Source organism: Panulirus ornatus, chromosome 23 (assembly GCF_036320965.1).
Source record: "Panulirus ornatus isolate Po-2019 chromosome 23, ASM3632096v1, whole genome shotgun sequence".
Taxonomy (NCBI): Eukaryota; Metazoa; Arthropoda; class Malacostraca; order Decapoda; family Palinuridae; genus Panulirus; species Panulirus ornatus.
Genome location: NC_092246.1, coordinates 18,477,198 through 18,498,059, shown reverse-complemented (window position 1 = coordinate 18,498,059; position 20,862 = coordinate 18,477,198). Strand labels below are relative to the sequence as shown.

General features: G+C 42.2%; 3 protein-coding genes across 3 annotated transcripts; all 3 read right to left on the bottom strand.

Moving 5' to 3' along the window:
* Nucleotides 1-1,759: 1,759 nt before the first annotated feature.
* LOC139756851 (pseudohemocyanin-2-like) lies at nucleotides 1,760-4,615 on the bottom strand. Its single transcript, XM_071676678.1, has 3 exons — nucleotides 4,426-4,615; nucleotides 2,506-4,029; nucleotides 1,760-2,317 (listed from the first exon to the last, which is right to left on the bottom strand). Exons 1-3 carry the CDS (start codon nucleotides 4,595-4,597, stop codon nucleotides 1,881-1,883), a joined length of 2,133 nt encoding a protein of 710 aa, XP_071532779.1. The 5' UTR covers nucleotides 4,598-4,615; the 3' UTR covers nucleotides 1,760-1,880.
* A 3,272-nt stretch (nucleotides 4,616-7,887) lies between these two features.
* On the bottom strand, nucleotides 7,888-10,754 carry LOC139756850 (pseudohemocyanin-2-like). Its single transcript, XM_071676677.1, has 3 exons — nucleotides 10,547-10,754; nucleotides 8,627-10,150; nucleotides 7,888-8,445 (listed from the first exon to the last, which is right to left on the bottom strand). Exons 1-3 carry the CDS (start codon nucleotides 10,716-10,718, stop codon nucleotides 8,009-8,011), a joined length of 2,133 nt encoding a protein of 710 aa, XP_071532778.1. The 5' UTR covers nucleotides 10,719-10,754; the 3' UTR covers nucleotides 7,888-8,008.
* A 3,264-nt stretch (nucleotides 10,755-14,018) lies between these two features.
* Nucleotides 14,019-16,880, bottom strand: LOC139756849 (pseudohemocyanin-2-like). Its single transcript, XM_071676675.1, has 3 exons — nucleotides 16,685-16,880; nucleotides 14,765-16,288; nucleotides 14,019-14,576 (listed from the first exon to the last, which is right to left on the bottom strand). The coding sequence occupies exons 1-3, from the start codon at nucleotides 16,854-16,856 to the stop codon at nucleotides 14,140-14,142; spliced, it is 2,133 nt and encodes a 710-aa protein (XP_071532776.1). The 5' UTR covers nucleotides 16,857-16,880; the 3' UTR covers nucleotides 14,019-14,139.
* Nucleotides 16,881-20,862: the final 3,982 nt, after the last annotated feature.

Genomic DNA, 20,862 nt, shown 5'->3' with positions numbered 1-20,862 from the left:
GAGAGATAATCGGATGAAGCTGTAGGATAGTGTGGTTGAAGTGATGCTGCCAGGGCGCTTCACATGGGGAAGATGGAGGCAGGCGTAACTGGCAGGAAATGCTATTAGGAGACAATGCAACTAAAGTTTAGGATGTGTAGAGTGGTTCTCTAAGCTCAAATGATATTTCTCATTGAAATAATTCTTGAACAGAAGGTATTATAAAGTGACAGGTTGGAAACTAGGAAATGTCACCCTTGTATATGAAAGAAATTGTTCTTCATTTTATACTTTTTAATTTGTTTCATATCATACATAAGTAAAATGACGGAAAGAGATGATTCTGAACCTACTAGGCTCCAGACAAATTCTTGACTCATTACAGGGAAAGAGAATTGTTTAATTTGATATAGACAGTATAAGCAGTATTTTCAATTCCCTTTCCTGTAGAAAATCATGGTGGTTTTTGCTTCAGCACCTCATAGTCTTGCTTTCATTCTTTAACATTTTAAGCCAGAGGAAGTACAGGATGGGGAAAGAACCTTCTCAGTGTACTTTCCAAATATCAACTTTCCACAACGAAAATATTTTTACTATTTCGACATAATCTAACAGTTAATCTCGTTCTAGGCCAATAGGCCTTCTGTTTTCTATTTTTCTTAATTACTCCCATGTCGAAGTTTTAATTATTCCCATGTGGAAGATTAATCAATGTCCATGGGGAAGGTTCCTTTACTCACATGTTGAAGGTTTAGATTCACACACACACACATTTCTGATAATTTGGCTGGTCCCGTCACGTGTGATTTACATAAGATTAATCGTAAAACATGTTGATGACTTTTAGTCGCGCCATCCGGAATTCACGTTGAGAGCAAAAGGGGGTCATGAGGTGACACAGTCCTTGTCAACACCGTTATCTGGGTAGTAACTAGGTTTAGGGATTATGTGTGTGTGTGTTGTGTGTGTGTGTGTGTGTGTGTGTGTGTGTGTGTGTGTGTGTATGGTGATCTATTCTTATTGTTCTGTGATGGATTTCCTCTTCATTCATGGGAACATTCATCTCTTGAGTTTTTTCTTATAGTATCTTCCAGTCTTTTAAACCTTTGTATTTTTTATATTTTCCGTCTCATTCTTCAGTTATACCTATAATCCATGACTCATACATGAAAAAAGAACTTTGAATTAATTTTTTGAAAGCTTTTCCTTTAATTTCATGTTATGGTCTCTGGTTGATCTATATCCGCAGACAATCTATCCATTCATCACTTTTGTATATAAGAATTCACTCTCTCTTGAAAAATCTAAGAAATTACTTGCACACGACCTTCTTTCCCTGAAACCGTATTCTTCCTTAATTATTTAGTTTTCCACATTACATGGTATGAGAAAACCCACTTTCTTGATTCTCAGGAAAGGACAGTAACTGGGTGAAAATATATATATAGAATATCTAAAAACATTAATTTCTGTAGCGCAAACTATATATAATATGCTTTGGAAATACAGCTTCTTGAAGGAGACTGATCTTAACACTTCTGACGAAAATTATGAATATTAAATCTGCTAGACTTTCAGCCGAAAATATCAGAAATAAGAGAATATCATAAAAGATCTTTGACATGTTATTCATAAATTATGTCTAAGCCAAGTCCACTTCGTATAGACTGGTGACTCCTGGAAGATCTTCAACCTCTTGTTGACCATTGCATGACCCAAACATGCTCCATAAACTCAGAAACACTAAAGACACTGTAGGAAACAAAATGAAAGTGTAAGGTAAGACATTGATGTTTATTGCTTGAAAGATCATCTTTTAATAGAAGATATAGTCATTCATTAGGTCAGTCGAGGGGGCACTTTTGAGATTATGTTGTGGGTAAAATTGTTGTATGTGTGTATTAGTTCAAGTGGATATGTTCGCCATAGTTGTAGACCTTGACGATGGTTTCCCTGAAGTTGGGGATCTCGCGGAAGACGCGTTCATCAGGGACGCGACGGTCCAGTGGATAGCCGAGGGGCTTCCTGTCAGGGAGGACACCCTTGACGCCCAAGTGGTGGAACTTGGTCATTGTGGGAAGGCCTTCAATGGCTGCGTCGGCAGCACCGTCGGTTGCAGCCACAACCAGCATGAACTCCACACCAGCTGCGTTGCCCTTGGGTATGAGCAACCTGTTGGGCAGACCAGTGGCGCTCTCGAACTGTTCAAGATGCAGCTCAGTGCCAGCGGCGATGGCCTCCTCAGTCATAGTGAACAGGGTCTTAGCGCTGGGAACGTCAGGCACTGTCACTGAGGCTTCAGTGCTCTTACGGATGACGTGGTTCTCCCCAGGGACCACTGTGGATATATAAAAGTAGAATCATAATATGAAACATAGAGATGATTAATGTATAATCTATGAACAGTGTCTCAAAAATTTACAATGAATAGCATCAGTCATGTTTGTTTGTCGAAAAAGGAACAAATGCAACAAATAGAAAATCTAAAGAGCATTAACATATGATAAAAGTATGTCTTATACTCACGAGATCTCCAGAACTTGTCAAGTTCAATGGCGTGCCAACGTCCTTCTTCGAAAGAGAGCTCGACGCCGTTGCTGTCACGGAGTGGCCAGGCCATGATGCGGATTGTGGCCATAACCTCTGCTTCATTGTTGTTGATTATATCAATATTGTAGGAGAATTCCTTGTGTCTCAGACGTGGGACATAAGTGTCGATTTCTACAGCGTCAACCTCAGCTCTGTCGTCGAATGTGTTGAGAAGGCTGACTGGATAATCTTCAAGGTATGTCTCCAATGCACCATCGATGGCTACATTGTTAATGGCCACACCAGGTAAGATGAGTTCTTCCCTAGTATAAGGTGGAAGACTGTCCTTGTGTTTCCTGAAAACGTTGTCGATGCGCTTGTGTAACTTATAGAAGCTGGGGTCGCGAACAGCACCCATGTAGTGTTCCATGACACTGGGAGGAATGCCGAACTTTCCGTGGGGGTCAGCCTGACGGGCAATCACCTTGTGAGCCATGTTGTTGAGAGAGCCGTAGAATTCAGGGTTGGGGCTGTACAGAGAGGACTCGATCACATCACCTAACAATGCAATGCCGCGTTCATTCCTGATGTTTATGGCTGATCCATCCTTGGCAGTGAGATATCCATGGTCAATGGCGTCGAGGATGCGCTTCTCTTTGAGCTCCAACTCATGAATCGTAGGAAGACCATCCACATCTACAAGGACGAAGTCGTCGGGGCGGGTTGGGAATGGGACACCATTCTTGTATGCGATCTGGGGAGCGAAGCCCTCTTTGAGAGGCTTGTCGACGGCAAGTGGCTCGGAAATGCCCAGGTGGTTGCAGATGCGCTCTGCGTCGAAGCGGTTATTAAGCTGGTGATGTATCCAGAAGAAAATCTCACCCTTGCGGGCTAAGTGAGGACCATAGGTGTCTCTCCACCAGAAGGGATATTCCATATGCCAGTTGAGGTAGTGGGTACTAAGACCAATGTCCTCAGTGAAGTAAGCAACTTTCTGCTCAGGGTTCCTCTTGGTACCTGTGAAGCCCATTTTGATCAAGGCTGGTGTAGCAGCCATTCTGGCTTTATACGCCTCTATGATTACTCTGGTGTCTGCGTAAAAGTGTGGGGCAATCTCATAAACAGGTGGCAGCACAAGGTGCTCTCCGAGTGGGGAGTGCTTGACGGCTGCGACCACAGCGTAAAGGAACTGTCCCTCGTTTGCCCGTTCACGGAAGTAAGCGGCGTTGCTGATGGCTGTCTCCCAGTTGATACAGTTCATGAGAACCTCAAAGAGAATGATTGCTTGTTCACGATCGTGAGTGGTAAGAGCGGTGACGATTCTTCCCTTCTTCTCAAGTCTGTCAGCCTTGAGTTCTGCCATGAGCTTTTGAATGGCCACTCCGCCATCAGCATAAAGGGTAAGGTCAGCCTCAGGGTCAAAGGTTTCAGCGAGGGTCCTCAACCTTTCATCATGAAGAGGGTCGAACAACTTGTGGAGCAGATGGTTCAAGTCTCGCTGCCTTTGTGCTGCAGGAACATCTGATACACGGAAGAAAATATCATCATTAAAATGGAAATCAGATTTTAAAAGAACATAGGTATATTTTTATGATGCTCCGGAAAGTTTTCGACATCCGAACGTCTAACTGATCAGAAAGAGAATCTTAAAGGCCTCCATGATAGATAATATACCACGGTTTCATGACTGGAAATTCTTACAGCTTTAAGGAACTGACAATGAAGTGATAGTTATAGGTATGGAAATAACAAAATGCGTCTCAGACCGTCTGCCTCAAAGATTAGAAGTAAACGTGATGGAGAATATGAGTCTAAAGTACGTTAAATGTCTTGTTTATGCAAAAGAATTTGAGTCTCTGTTGGACCGTGCTAACTTTAACCATCATGCTATGGACTGCATCAATACTGTTTACTTACCTACAATTATTGCTGGTTTTGCAGGCTGCTCAGGGGCTGCAGGCTCCGCAGGGGCTTCAGGCGCTGGAGGAGCAGCAGGTGCCTCAGGGGCAGGTTCGTCGGCCTGGAAGCCGTCGAAACTTGGCCAGGCGGCGGCCGCAGCCACCAATGCGAACAACACCAAGACCTTCATGCTGATGGTGCCGAAACAGCCGCCGCTCCTCCTTATATACCCCAGATGATCTTCTCGGCCTTAGGACCATTTGGCGTCATCAATGATAACAGTATCTAGGTTCATCCTATTAGAGGCCTCCGTGTCTCTTGAGTTCAGTGACCCGGCCACAGATGACCTCCTCACATTCTGTACACAACACATCTCCGGCGGTGGGGTTACATAGGCTATCATATGATAAAAACCTGATAATTGAATCAGTGTGTTGATGTAGACACCTCCGTCCATGTCCGAAGATCGGTGTTGATGGCCCGTACCTGCAGCGATCTATATATATATATATATATATATATATATATATATATATATATATATATATATATATTTTTTTTTTTTTTTTTTTTTCATACTATTCGCTATTTCCCGCGATGGCGAGGTAGCGTTAAGAACAGAGGACTGGGCCTTTGAGGGAATATCCTCACCTGGCCCTCTTCTCTGTGCCTTCTTTTGGAAAATTAAAAAAAAAAAAAAAAAAAAAGAGAGGGGAGGATTTCCAGCCCCCCGCTCCCTTCCTTTTTAGTCGCCTTCTACGACACGCAGGGAATACGTGGGAAGTATTCTTTCTCCCCTATCCCCAGGGAATATATATATATATATATATATATATATATATATATATATATATATATATATATATATATATATATATATATATATATATATATATATATATATATATATATATATATATATATATATATATATACATAGAGTGCTTGTCACCATCACGCGCTGTGGTGCCTGGTGACATCTGAAGGCCTTGGAGATGATACTCCAACAGTGGGCAGTAATGATCGGTTGAGTCTTGCTCGGTGCGTGCCACAATCAACAGAGTCACCAAGGAGTCAGAAAAATACCCGACACTGACAAGTTTTGGAAGCAGCTTGAATTGGTGTTCGATGTCAATGAAATACTTAAAAACAATAAAACGCTGTCATAAGAAGACTAGAATAGGAGATATATAATATCGTATGTCTGATAGGGCACTGAGTATTGACATCAGACATGGGATGCTTGAGTTATTGTATTGAGATGTTCTACGTCTGTCTGTTTATGAAAAGCTTTTTCCTTGCTTTGTGACTCTTCCATTGATATCATATGAGCGATGTGGCAAGAAATGTATATGATTTCTAATTATAGGTACATGAGTATTGGTAGTGATATTATCTTGGGTATTTAGTTGCATTCATGAATAGTCTGCACACACGGATAGTCTCCATCATTTCATGACACACGTCCCTCATCATCTGCTTCCTTGGTTTACTTCATGTGTGAGCGGACGTGTCATTAGTCTCTCTCCGAGATATTAACTCATCACCAGCCTCTTGACTGAGCTGCCCCGACTACGACCATGATTATACGACCAAAATTTCTCTTGTAGGATAAAGATTAATAATTTCGTTGAAGTTTTTGTGATATATTCTAGAGTTTGCATTTGAGGTTAGGTAGAATAGACAATTCTCAGAGAGATAATCGGATGAAGCTGTAGGATAGTGTGGTTGAAGTGATGCTGCCAGGGCGCTTCACATGGGGAAGAGGGAGGCAGGCGTAACTGGCAGGAAATGCTATTAGGAGAAAATGCAACTAAAGTTTAGGATGTGTAGAGTGGTTCTCTAAGCTCAAATGATATTTCTCATTGAAATAATTCTTGAACAGAAGGTATTATAAAGTGACAGGTTGGAAACTAGGAAATGTCACCCTTGTATATGAAAGAAATTGTGCTTCATTTTATACTGTTCAATTTGTTTCATATCATACATAAGTAAAATGACGGAAAGAGATGATTCTGAACCTACTAGGCTCCAGACAAATTCTGGACTCATTACAGGGAAAGAGAATTGTTTAATTTGATATAGACAGTATAAGCAGTATTTTCAATTCCCTTTCCTGTAGAAAATCATGGTGGTTTTTGCTTCAGCACCTCATAGTCTTGCTTTCATTCTTTAACATTTTAAGCCAGAGGAAGTACAGGATGGGGAAAGAACCTTCTTAGTGTACTTTCCAAATCTCATCTTTCCACAACGAAAATATTTTTACTATTTCGACATAATCTAACAGTTAATCTCGTTCTAGGCCAATAGGCCTTCTGTTTTCTATTTTTCTTAATTACTCCCATGTCGAAGTTTTAATTATTCCCATGTGGAAGATTAATCAATGTCCATGGGGAAGGTTCCTTTACTCACATGTTGAAGGTTTAGATTCACACACATACACATTTCTGATAATTTGGCTGGTCCCGTCACGTGTGATTTACATAAGATTAATCGTAAAACATGTTGATGACTTTTAGTCGCGCCATCCGGAATTCACGTTGAGAGCAAAAGGGGGTCATGAGGTGACACAGTCCTTGTCAACACCGTTATCTGGGTAGTAACTAGGTTTAGGGATTATGTGTGTGTGTGTGTGTGTGTGTGTGTGTGTGTGTGTGTGTGTGTGTGTGTGTGTGTGTGTGTGTGTGTGTGTGTGTGTGTATGGTGATCTATTCTTATTGTTCTGTGATGGATTTCCTCTTCATTCATAGGAACATTCATCTCTTGAGCTTTTTTCTTATAGTATCTTCCAGTCTTTTAAACCTTTGTATGTTTTTATAATTTCCGTCTCATTCCTCAGTTATACCTATAATCCACGACTCATACATGAAAAAAGAACTTTGCATTAATTTTTTGAAAGCTTTTCTTTTAATTTCATGTCATGGTCTCTGGATGTTCTATATCCGCAGACAATCTATCCATTCATCGCTTTTGTATATAAGAATTCACTCTCTCTTGAAGAATCTAAGAAACTACTTGCACACGACCTTCTTTCCCTGAAACCGTATTCTTCCTCAATCATTTAGTTTTCCACATTACATGGTATGAGAAAACCCACTTTCTTGATTCTCAGGAAAGGACAGTAACTGGGTGAAAATATATATATAGATATATCTAAAAACATTAATTTCTGTAGCGCAAACTATATATAATATGTTTTGGAAATACAGCTTCTTGAAGGAGACTGATACTAACACTTCTGACGAAAATTATGAATATTAAATCTGCTAGACTTCCAGCGAAAAATATCAGAAATAAGAGAATATCATAAAAGATCTTTGACATGTTATTCATAAATTATGGGTAAGCCAAGTCCATTTCGTATAGACTGGTGACTCCTGGAAGATCTTCAACCTCATATTGACCATTGCATGTCCCAAACATGCTTCATGAACTCAGAAACACTAAAGACACTGTAGGAAATAAAATGAAAGTGTAAGGTAAGACATTGATGTTTATTGCTTGAAAGATCATCTTCTAATGGAAGATATAGTCATTCATTAGGTCAGTCGAGGGGGCACTTTTGAGATTATTTTGTGGTTAAAATTGTTGTATGTGTGTATTAGTTCAGGTGGATATGTTCACCATAGTTGTAGACCTTGACGATGGTTTCCCTGAAGTTGGGGATCTCGCGGAAGACGCGTTCATCAGGGACGCGACGGTCCAGTGGATAGCCGAGGGGCTTCCTGTCAGGGAGGACACCCTTGACGCCCAAGTGGTGGTACTTGGTCATTGTGGGAAGGCCTTCAATGGCTGCGTCAGCAGCACCGTCGGTTGCAGCCACAACCAGCATGAACTCCACACCAGCTGCGTTGCCCTTGGGTATGAGCAACCTGTTGGGCAGACCAGTGGCGCTCTCGAACTGTTCAAGATGCAGCTCAGTGCCAGCGGCGATGGCCTCCTCAGTCATAGTGAACAGGGTCTTAGCGCTGGGAACGTCAGGCACTGTCACTGAGGCTTCAGTGCTCTTACGGATGACGTGGTTCTCCCCAGGGACCACTGTGGATATATAAAAGTAGAATCATAATATGAAACATAGAGATGATTAATGTATAATCTATGAACAGTGTCTCAAAAATTTACAACATCAGTCATGTTTGTTTGTCGAAAAAGGAACAAATGCAACAAATAGAAAATCTAAAGAGCATTAACATATGATAAAAGTATGTCTTATACTCACGAGATCTCCAGAACTTGTCAAGTTCAATGGCGTGCCAACGTCCTTCTTCGAAAGAGAGCTCGACGCCGTTGCTGTCACGGAGTGGCCAGGCCATGATGCGGATTGTGGCCATAACCTCTGCTTCATTGTTGTTGATTATATCAATATTGTAGGAGAATTCCTTGTGTCTCAGACGTGGGACATAAGTGTCGATTTCTGCAGCGTCAACCTCAGCTCTGTCGTCGAATGTGTTGAGAAGGCTGACTGGATAATCCTCAAGGTATGTCTCCAATGCACCATCGATGGCTACATTGTTAATAGCCACACCAGGTAAGATGAGTTCTTCCCTAGTATAAGGTGGAAGACTGTCCTTGTGTTTCCTGAAAACGTTGTCGATGCGCTTGTGTAACTTATAGAAGCTGGGGTCGCGAACAGCACCCATGTAGTGTTCCATGACACTGGGAGGAATGCCGAACTTTCCGTGGGGGTCAGCCTGACGGGCAATCACCTTGTGAGCCATGTTGTTGAGAGAGCCGTAGAATTCAGGGTTGGGGCTGTACAGAGAGGACTCGATCACATCACCTAACAATGCAATGCCGCGTTCATTCCTGATGTTTATGGCTGATCCATCCTTGGCAGTGAGATATCCATGGTCAATGGCGTCGAGGATGCGCTTCTCTTTGAGCTCCAACTCATGAATCGTAGGAAGACCATCCACATCTACAAGGACGAAGTCGTCGGGGCGGGATGGGAATGGGACACCATTCTTGTATGCGATCTGGGGAGCGAAGCCCTCTTTGAGAGGCTTGTCGACGGCAAGTGGCTCGGAAATGCCCAGGTGGTTGCAGATGCGCTCTGCGTCGAAGCGGTTATTAAGCTGGTGATGTATCCAGAAGAAAATCTCACCCTTGCGGGCTAAGTGAGGACCATAGGTGTCTCTCCACCAGAAGGGATATTCCATATGCCAGTTGAGGTAATGGGTACTAAGACCAATGTCCTCAGTGAAGTAAGCAACTTTCTGCTCAGGGTTCCTCTTGGTACCTGTGAAGCCCATTTTGATCATGGCTGGTGTAGCAGCCATTCTGGCTTTATACGCCTCTATGATTACTCTGGTGTCTGCGTAAAAGTGTGGGGCAATCTCATAAACAGGTGGCAGCACAAGGTGCTCTCCGAGTGGGGAGTGCTTGACGGCTGCGACCACAGCGTAAAGGAACTGTCCCTCGTTTGCCCGTTCACGGAAGTAAGCGGCGTTGCTGATGGCTGTCTCCCAGTTGATACAGTTCATGAGAACCTCAAAGAGAATGATTGCTTGTTCACGATCGTGAGTGGTAAGAGCGGTGACGATTCTTCCCTTCTTCTCAAGCCTGTCAGCCTTGAGTTCTGCCATGAGCTTTTGAATGGCCACTCCGCCATCAGCATAAAGGGTAAGGTCAGCCTCAGGGTCAAAGGTTTCAGCGAGGGTCCTCAACCTTTCATCATGAAGAGGGTCGAACAACTTGTGGAGCAGATGGTTCAAGTCTCGCTGCCTTTGTGCTGCAGGAACATCTGATACAGAGAAGAAAATATCATCATTAAAATGGAAATCAGATTTTAAAAGAACATAGGTATATTTTTATGATGCTCCGGAAAGTTTTCGACATCCGAACGTCTAACTGATCAGAAAGAGAATCTTAAAGGCCTCCATGATAGATAATATACCACGGTTTCATGACTGGAAATTCTTACAGCTTTAAGGAACTGACAATGAAGTGATAGTTATAGGTATGGAAATAACAAAATGCGTCTCAGACCGTCTGCCTCAAAGATTAGAAGTAAACGTGATGGAGAATATGAGTCTAAAGTACGTTAAATGTCTTGTTTATGCAAAAGAATTTGAGTCTCTGTTGGACCGAGCTAACTTTAACCATCATGCTATGGACTGCATCAATATTGTTTACTTACCTACAATTATTGCTGGTTTTGCAGGCTGCTCAGGGGCTGCAGGCTCCGCAGGGGCTTCAGGCGCTGGAGGAGCAGCAGGTGCCTCAGGGGCAGGTTCGTCGGCCTGGAAGCCGTCGAAACTTGGCCAGGCGGCGGCCGCAGCCACCAATGCGAACAACACCAAGACCTTCATGATGATGGTGCCGAAACAGCCGCCGCTCCTCCTTATATACCCCAGATGATCTTCTCGGCCTTAGGACCATTTGGCGTCATCAATGATAACAGTATCTAGGTTCATCCTATTAGAGGCCTCCCTCTCTCTTGAGTTCAGTGACCCGGCCACAGATGACCTCCTCACATTCTCTACACAACACATCTCCGGCGGTGGGGTTACATAGGCTATCATATGATAAAAACCTGATAATTCAATCAGTGTGTTGATGTAGACACCTCCGTCCATGTCCGAAGATCGGTGTTGATGGCCCGTACCTGCAGCGTTCTATATATATATATATATATATATATATATATATATATATATATATATATATATATATATATATATTTTTTTTTTTTTTTTTTTTCATACTATTCGCTATTTCCCGCGATAGCGAGGTAGCGTTAAGAACAGAGGACTGGGCCTTTGAGGGAATATCCTCACCTGGCCCTCTTCTCTGTTCCTTCTTTTGGAAAATTAAAAAAAAGAAAAAAAAAAAACGAGAGGGGAGGATTTCCAGCCCCCCGCTCCCTTCCCTTTTAGTCGCCTTCTACGACACGCAGGGAATACGTGGGAAGTATTCTTTCTCCCCTATCCCCAGGGAAATATATATATATATATATATATATATATATATATATATATATATATATATATATATATATATATATATATATATATATATATATATATATATATATATATATATATACATAGAGTGCTTGTCACCATCACGCGCTGTGGTGCCTGGTGACATCTGAAGGCCTTGGAGATGATACTCCAACAGTGGGCAGTAATGATCGGTTGAGTCTTGCTCGGTGCGTGCCACAATCAACAGAGTCACCAAGGAGTCAGAAAAATACCCGACATTGACAAGTTTTGGAAGCAGCTTGAATTGGTGTTCGATGTCAATGAAATACTTAAAAACAGAATAAAACGCTGTCATAAGAAGACTAGAATAGGAGATATATAATATCGTATGTCTGATAGGGCACTGAGTATTGACATCAGACATGGGATGCTTGAGTTATTGTATTGAGATGTTCTACGTCTGTCTGTTTATGAAAAGCCTTTTCCTTGCTTTGTGACTCTTCCATTGATATCATATGAACGATGTGGCTAGAAATGTATATGATTTATAATCATAGGTACATGAGTATTGGTAGTGATATTATCTTGGGTATTTAGTTGCATTCATGAATAGTCTGCACACACGGATAGTCTCCATCATTTCATGACACACGTCCCTCATCATCTGCTTCCTTGGTTTACTTCATGTGTGAGCGGACGTGTCATTAGTCTCTCTCCGAGATATTAACTCATCACCAGCCTCTTGACTGAGCTGCCCCGACTACGACCATGATTATAAGACAGAAATTTCACTTGTAGGATAAAGATCAATAATTTCGTTGAAGTTTTTGTGATACATTCTATAGTTTGCATTTGAGGTTAGGTAGAATAGACAATTCTCAGAAAGATAATCGGATGAAGCTGTAGGATAGTGTGGTTGAAGTGATGCTGCCAGGGCGCTTCACATGGGGAAGATGGAGGCAGGCGTAACTGGCAGGAAATGCTATTAGGAGACAATGCAACTAAAGTTTAGGATGTGTAGAGTGGTTCTCTAAGCTCAAATGATATTTCTCATTGAAATAATTCTTGAACAGAAGGTATTATAAAGTGACAGGTTGGAAACTAGGAAATGTCACCCTTGTATATGAAAGAAATTGTTCTTCATTTTATACTTTTTAATTTGTTTCATATCATACATAAGTAAAATGACGGAAAGAGATGATTCTGAACCTACTAGGCTCCAGACAAATTCTGGACTCATTACAGGGAAAGAGAATTGTTTAATTTGATATAGACAGTATAAGCAGTATTTTCAATTCCCTTTCCTGTAGAAAATCATGGTGGTTTTTGCTTCAGCACCTCATAGTCTTGCTTTCATTCTTTAACATTTTAAGCCAGAGGAAGTACAGGATGGGGAAAGAACCTTCTTAGTGTACTTTCCAAATCTCAACTTTCCACAACGAAAATATTTTTACTATTTCGACATAATCTAACAGTTAATCTCGTTCTAGGCCAATAGGCCTTCTGTTTTCTATTTTTCTTAATTACTCCCATGTCGAAGTTTTAATTATTCCCATGTGGAAGATTAATCAATGTCCATGGGGAAGGTTCCTTTACTCACATGTTGAAGGTTTAGATTCACACACACACACATTTCTGATAATTTGGCTGGTCCCGTCACGTGTGATTTACATAAGATTAATCGTAAAACATGTTGATGACTTTTAGTCGCGCCATCCGGAATTCACGTTGAGAGCAAAAGGGGTCATGAGGTGACACAGTCCTTGTCAACACCGTTATCTGGGTAGTCACTAGGTTTAGGGATTATGTGTGTGTGTTGTGTGTGTGTGTGTGTGTGTGTGTGTGTGTGTGTGTGTGTGTGTGTGTGTGTGTGTGTGTGTGTGTGTGTGTGTGTGTGTGTGTGTATTATGATGTATCTATATTGTTCTGTGATGGATTTCCTCTTCATTCATGGGAACATTCATCTCTTGAGGTTTTTTCTGATAGTATCTTCCAGTCATTTAAACCTTTGTATGTTTTTTATAATTTCCGTCTCATTCTTCAGTTATACCTATAATCCACGACTCATATATGAAAAAAGAACTTCGCATTAATTTTTTGAAAGCTTTTCTTTTAATTTCATGTCATGGTCTCTGGATGTTCTATATCCGCAGACAATCTATCCATTCATCGCTTTTGTATATAAGAATTCACTCTCTCTTGAAGAATCTAAGAAACTACTTGCACACAACCTTCTTTCCCTAAAATCGTATTATTTCTCAATTATTTAGTTTTCCACATTACATGGTATGAGAAAACCCACTTTCTTGATTCTCAGGAAAGGACAGTAACTGGGTGAAAATATATATATAGATATATCTAAAAACATTGATTTCTGTTGCGCAAAATATATATAATATGTTTTGGTAATACAACTTCTTGAAGGAGACTGATCTTAACACTTCAGACGAAAATTATGAATATTAAATCTGATAGACTTCCAGCGAAAAATATCAGAAATAAGAGAATATCATAAAAGATCTTTGACATGTTATTCATAAATTATGTCTAAGCCAAGTCCACTTCGTATAGACTGGTGACTCCTGGAAGATCTTCAACCTCATGTTGACCATTGCATGTCCCAAACATGCTCCATAAACTCAGAAACACTAAAGACACTGTAGGAAATAAAATGAAAGTGTAAGGTAAGAGATAGATGTTTATTGCTTGAAAGATCATCTTCTAATGGAAGATATAGTCATTCATTAGGTCAATCGAGGGGGCACTTTTGAGATTATGTTGTGGGTAAAATTGTTGTATGTGTGTATTAGTTCAAGTGGATATGTTCGCCATAGTTGTAGACCTTGACGATGGTCTCCCTGAAGTTGGGGATCTCGCGGAAGACGCGTTCATCAGGGACGCGACGGTCCAGTGGGTAGCCGAGGGGCTTCCTGTCAGGTAGGACACCCTTGACGCCCAAGTGGTGGAACTTGGTCATTGTGGGAAGGCCTTCAATGGCTGCGTCGGCAGCACCGTCGGTTGCAGCCACAACCAGCATGAACTCCACACCAGCTGCGTTGCCCTTGGGTATGAGCAACCTGTTGGGCAGACCAGTGGCACTCTCGAACTGTTCAAGATGCAGCTCAGTGCCAGCGGCGATGGCCTCCTCAGTCATAGTGAACAGGGTCTTAGCGCTGGGAACGTCAGGCACTGTCACTGAGGCTTCAGTGCTCTTACGGATGACGTGGTTCTCCCCAGGGACCACTGTGGATATATAAAAGTAGAATCATAATATGAAACATAGAGATGATTAATGTATAATCTATGAACAATGTCTCAGAAATGTACAATGCTTAACATCAGTCATGTTTGTTTGTCGAAAAAGGAACAAATGCAACAAATAGAAAATCTAAAGGGCATTAACATATGATAAAAGTATGTCTTATACTCACGAGATCTCCAGAACTTGTCAAGTTCAATGGCGTGCCAACGTCCTTCTTCGAAAGAGAGCTCGACGCCGTTGCTGTCACGGAGTGGCCAGGCCATGATGCGGATTGTGGCCATAACCTCTGCTTCATTGTTGTTGATTATATCAATATTGTAGGAGAATTCCTTGTGTCTCAGACGTGGGACATAAGTGTCGATTTCTGCAGCGTCAACCTCAGCTCTGTCGTCGAATGTGTTGAGAAGGCTGACTGGATAATCCTCAAGGTATGTCTCCAATGCACCATCGATGGCTACATTGTTAATGGCCACACCAGGTAAGATGAGTTCTTCCCTAGTATAAGGTGGAAGACTGTCCTTGTGTTTCCTGAAAACGTTGTCGATGCGCTTGTGTAACTTATAGAAGCTGGGGTCGCGAACAGCACCCATGTAGTGTTCCATGACACTGGGAGGAATGCCGAACTTTCCGTGGGGGTCAGCCTGACGGGCAATCACCTTGTGAGCCATGTTGTTGAGAGAGCCGTAGAATTCAGGGTTGGGGCTGTACAGAGAGGACTCGATCACATCACCTAACAATGCAATGCCGCGTTCATTCCTGATGTTTATGGCTGATCCATCCTTGGCAGTGAGATATCCATGGTCAATGGCGTCGAGGATGCGCTTCTCTTTGAGCTCCAACTCATGAATCGTAGGAAGACCATCCACATCTACAAGGACGAAGTCGTCGGGGCGGGATGGGAATGGGACACCATTCTTGTATGCGATCTGGGGAGCGAAGCCCTCTTTGAGAGGCTTGTCGACGGCAAGTGGCTCGGAAATGCCCAGGTGGTTGCAGATGCGCTCTGCGTCAAAGCGGTTATTAAGCTGGTGATGTATCCAGAAGAAAATCTCACCCTTGCGGGCTAAGTGAGGACCATAGGTGTCTCTCCACCAGAAGGGATATTCCATATGCCAGTTGAGGTAGTGGGTACTAAGACCAATGTCCTCAGTGAAGTAAGCAACTTTCTGCTCAGGGTTCCTCTTGGTACCTGTGAAGCCCATTTTGATCAAGGCTGGTGTAGCAGCCATTCTGGCTTTATACGCCTCTATGATTACTCTGGTGTCTGCGTAAAAGTGTGGGGCAATCTCATAAACAGGTGGCAGCACAAGGTGCTCTCCGAGTGGGGAGTGCTTGACGGCTGCGACCACAGCGTAAAGGAACTGTCCCTCGTTTGCCCGTTCACGGAAGTAAGCGGCGTTGCTGATGGCTGTCTCCCAGTTGATACAGTTCATGAGAACCTCAAAGAGAATGATTGCTTGTTCACGATCGTGAGTGGTAAGAGCGGTGACGATTCTTCCCTTCTTCTCAAGTCTGTCAGCCTTGAGTTCTGCCATGAGCTTTTGAATGGCCACTCCGCCATCAGCATAAAGGGTAAGGTCAGCCTCAGGGTCAAAGGTTTCAGCGAGGGTCCTCAACCTTTCATCATGAAGAGGGTCGAACAACTTGTGGAGCAGATGGTTCAAGTCTCGCTGCCTTTGTGCTGCAGGAACATCTGATACACGGAAGAAAATATCATCATTAAAATGGAAATCAGATTTTAAAAGAACATAGGTATATTTTTATGATGTTCCGGAAAGTTTTCGACATCCGAACGTCTAACTGATCAGAAAGAGAATCTTAAAGGCCTCCATGATAGATAATATACCACGGTTTCATGACTGGAAATTCTTACAGCTTTAAGGAACTGACAATGAAGTGATAGTTATAGGTATGGAAATAACAAAATGCGTCTCAGACCGTCTGCCTCAAAGATTAGAAGTAAACGTGATGGAGAATATGAGTCTAAAGTACGTTAAATGTCTTGTTTATGCAAAAGAATTTGAGTCTCTGTTGGACCGTGCTAACTTTAACCATCATGCTATGGACTGCATCAATAATGTTTACTTACCTACAATTATTGCTGGTTTTGCAGGCTGCTCAGGGGCTGCAGGCTCCGCAGGGGCTTCAGGCGCTGGAGGAGCAGCAGGTGCCTCAGGGGCAGGTTCGTCGGCCTGGAAGCCGTCGAAACTTGGCCAGGCGGCGGCCGCAGCCACCAATGCGAACAACACCAAGACCTTCATGCTGATGGTGCCGAAACAGCCGCCGCTCCTCCTTATATACCCCAGATGATCTTCTCGGCCTTAGGACCATTTGGCGTCATCAATGATAACAGTATCTAGGTTCATCCTATTAGAGGCCTCCGTGTCTCTTGAGTTCAGTGACCCGGCCACAGATGACCTCCTCACATTCTCTACACAACACATCTCCGGCGGTGGGGTTACATAGGCTATGATATGATAAAAACCTGATAATTGAATCAGTGTGTTGATGTAGACACCTCCGTCCATGTCCGAAGATCGGTGTTGATGGCCCGTACCTGCAGCGATCTATATATATATATATATCTATATATATATATATATATATATATATATATATATATAGAAGTGGAGGAAGTGAAGTGTTTTAGATATCTGGGAGTGGATCTGTCAGCGGATGGAACCATGGAAGCGGAAGTGGATCATAGGGTGGGGGAGGGGGCGAAAATTTTGGGAGCCTTGAAAAATGTGTGGAAGTCAAGAACATTATCTCGGAAAGCAAAAATGGGTATGTTTGAAGGAATAGTGGTTCCAACAATGTTGTATGGTTGCGAGGCGTGGGCTATGGATAGAGTTGTGCGCAGGAGGATGGACGTGCTGGAAATGAGATGTTTGAGGAAAATGTGTGGTGTGAGGTGGTTTGATCGAGTAAGTAACGTAAGGGTAAGAGAGATGTGTGGAAATAAAAAGAGCGTGGTTGAGAGAGCAGAAGAGGGTGTTTTGAAATGGTTTGGGCACATGGAGAGAATGAGTGAGGAAAGATTGACCAAGAAGATATATGTGTCGGAGGTGGAGGGAACGAGGAGAAGAGGGAGACCAAATTGGAGGTGGAAAGATGGAGTGAAAAAGATTTTGTGTGATCGGGGCCTGAACATGCAGGAGGGTGAAAGGAGGGCAAGGAATAGAGTGAATTGGAGCGATGTGGTATACAGGGGTTGACGTGCTGTCAGTGGATTGAATCAAGGCATGTGAAGCGTCTGGGGTAAACCATGGAAAGCTGTGTAGGTATGTATGTTTGTGTGTGTGGACGTGTGTATGTACATGTGTATGGGGGGGGGGGGCATTTCTTTCGTCTGTTTCCTTGCGCTACCTCGCAAACGCGGGAGACAGCGACAAAGTATAAAAAAAAAAAAAAAATATATATATATATATATATGTGGGAGGCAAGTTGTTAGAAGCAGTGAAAAGTTTTTATCGAGGATGTAAGGCATGTGTACGTGTAGGAAGAGAGGAAAGTGATTGGTTCTCAGTGAATGTAGGTTTGCGGCAGGGGTGTGTGATGTCTCCATGGTTGTTTAATTTGTTTATGGATGGGGTTGTTAGGGAGGTAAATGCAAGAGTTTTGGAAAGAGGGGCAAGTATGAAGTCTGTTGGGGATGAGAGAGCTTGGGAAGTGAGTCAGTTGTTGTTCGCTGATGATACAGCGCTGGTGGCGGATTCATGTGAGAAACTGCAGAAGCTGGTGACGGAGTTTGGTAAAGTGTGTGGAAGAAGAAAGTTAAGAGTAAATGTCAATAAGAGCAAGGTTATTAGGTACAGTAGGGTTGAGGGTCAAGTCAATTGGGAGGTGAGTTTGAATGGTGAGAGGCTGGAGGAAGTGAAGTGTTTTAGATATCTGGGAGTGGATCTGTCAGCGGATGGAACCATGGAAGCGGAAGTGGATCATAGGGTGGGGGAGGGGGCGAAAATTTTGGGAGCCTTGAAAAATGTGTGGAAGTCGAGAACATTATCCCGGAAAGCAAAAATGGGTATGTTTGAAGGAATAGTAGTTCCAACAATGTTGTATGGTTGCGAGGCGTGGGCTGTGGATAGAGTTGTGCGCAGGAGGATGGATGTGCTGGAAATGAGATGTTTGAGGACAATGTGTGGTGTGAGGTGGTTTGATCGAGTAAGTAACGTAAGGGTAAGAGAGATGTGTGGAAATAAAAAGAGCGTGGTTGAGAGAGCAGAAGAGGGTGTTTTGAAATGGTTTGGGCACATGGAGAGAATGAGTGAGGAAAGATTGACCAAGAGGATATATGTGTCGGAGGTGGAGGGAACGAGGAGAAGAGGGAGACCAAATTGGAGGTGGAAAGATGGAGTGAAAAGGATTTTGTGTGATCGGGGCCTGAACATGCAGGAGGGTGAAAGGAGGGCAAGGAATAGAGTGAATTGGAGCGATGTGGTATACAGGGGTTGACGTGCTGTCAGTGGATTGAATCAAGGCATGTGAAGCGTCTGGGGTAAACCATGGAAAGCTGTATAGGTATGTATATTTGCGTGTGTGGACGTGTGTATGTACATGTGTATGGGGGGGTTGGGCCATTTCTTTCGTCTGTTTCCTTGCGCTACCTCGCAAACGCGGGAGACAGCGACAAAGTATAAAAAAAAAAAAAAAAAAAAAAAAAATATATATATATATATATATATATATATATATATATATATATATATATATATATATATATATATATATATATATATACATAGAGTGCTTGTCACCATCACGCGCTGTGGTGCCTGGTGACATCTGAAGGCCTTGGAGATGATACTCCAACAGTGGGCAGTAATGATCGGTTGAGTCTTGCTCGGTGCGTGCCACAATCAACAGAGGCATCAAGGAGTCAGAAAAATACCCGACATTGACAACTTTTGGAAGCAGCTTGAAATGGTGTTCGATGTCAATGAAATACTTAAAAACAGAATAAAACGCTGTCATAAGAAGACTAGAATAGGAGATATATAATATCGTATGTCTGATAGGGCACTGAGTATTGACATCAGACATGGGATGCTTGAGTTATTGTATTGAGATGTTCTACGTCTATCTGTTTATGAAAAGCTTTTTCCTTGCTTTGTGACTCTTCCATTGATATCATATGAACGATGTGGCTAGAAATGTATATGATTTATAATCATAGGTACATGAGTATTGGTAGTGATATTATCTTGGGCATTTAGTTGCATTCATGAATAGTCTGCACACACGGATAGTCTCCATCATTTCATGACACACGTCCCTCATCATCTGCTTCCTTGGTTTACTTCATGTGTGAGCGGACGTGTCATTAGTCTCTCTCCGAGATATTAACTCATCACCAGCCTCTTGACTGAGCTGCCCCGACTACGACCATGATTATACGACCAAAATTTCACTTGTAGGGTAAAGATCAATAATTTTGTTGAAGTTTTTGTGATACATTCTAGAGTTTGCATTTGAGGTTAGTTAGAATAGACAATTCTCAGAGAGATAATCGGATGAAGCTGTAGGATAGTGTGGTTGAAGTGATGCTGCCAGGGCGCTTCACATGGGGAAGATGGAGGCAGGCGTAACTGGCAGGAAATGCTATTAGGAGACAATGCAACTAAAGTTTAGGATGTGTAGAGTGGTTCTCTAAGCTCAAATGATATTTCTCATTGAAATAATTCTTGAACAGAAGGTATTATAAAGTGACAGGTTGGAAACTAGGAAATGTCACCCTTGTATATGAAAGAAATTGTTCTTCATTTTATACTTTTTAATTTGTTTCATATCATACATAAGTATAATGACGGAAAGAGATGATTCTGAACCTACTAGGCTCCAGACAAATTCTTGACTCATTACAGGGAAAGAGAATTGTTTAATTTGATATAGACAGTATAAGCAGTATTTTCAATTCCCTTTCCTGTAGAAAATCATGGTGGTTTTTGCTTCAGCACCTCATAGTCTTTATTTCATTCTTTAACATTTTAAGCCAGAGGAAGTACAGGATGGGGAAAGAACCTTCTTAGTGTACTTTCCAAATCTCAACTTTCCACAACGAAAATATTTTTACTATTTCGACATAATCTAACAGTTAATCTCGTTCTAGGCCAATAGGCCTTCTGTTTTCTATTTTTCTTAATTACTCCCATGTCGAAGTTTTAATTATTCCCATGTGGAAGATTAATCAATGTCCATGGGGAAGGTTCCTTTACTCACATGTTGAAGGTTTAGATTCACACACACACACATTTCTGATAATTT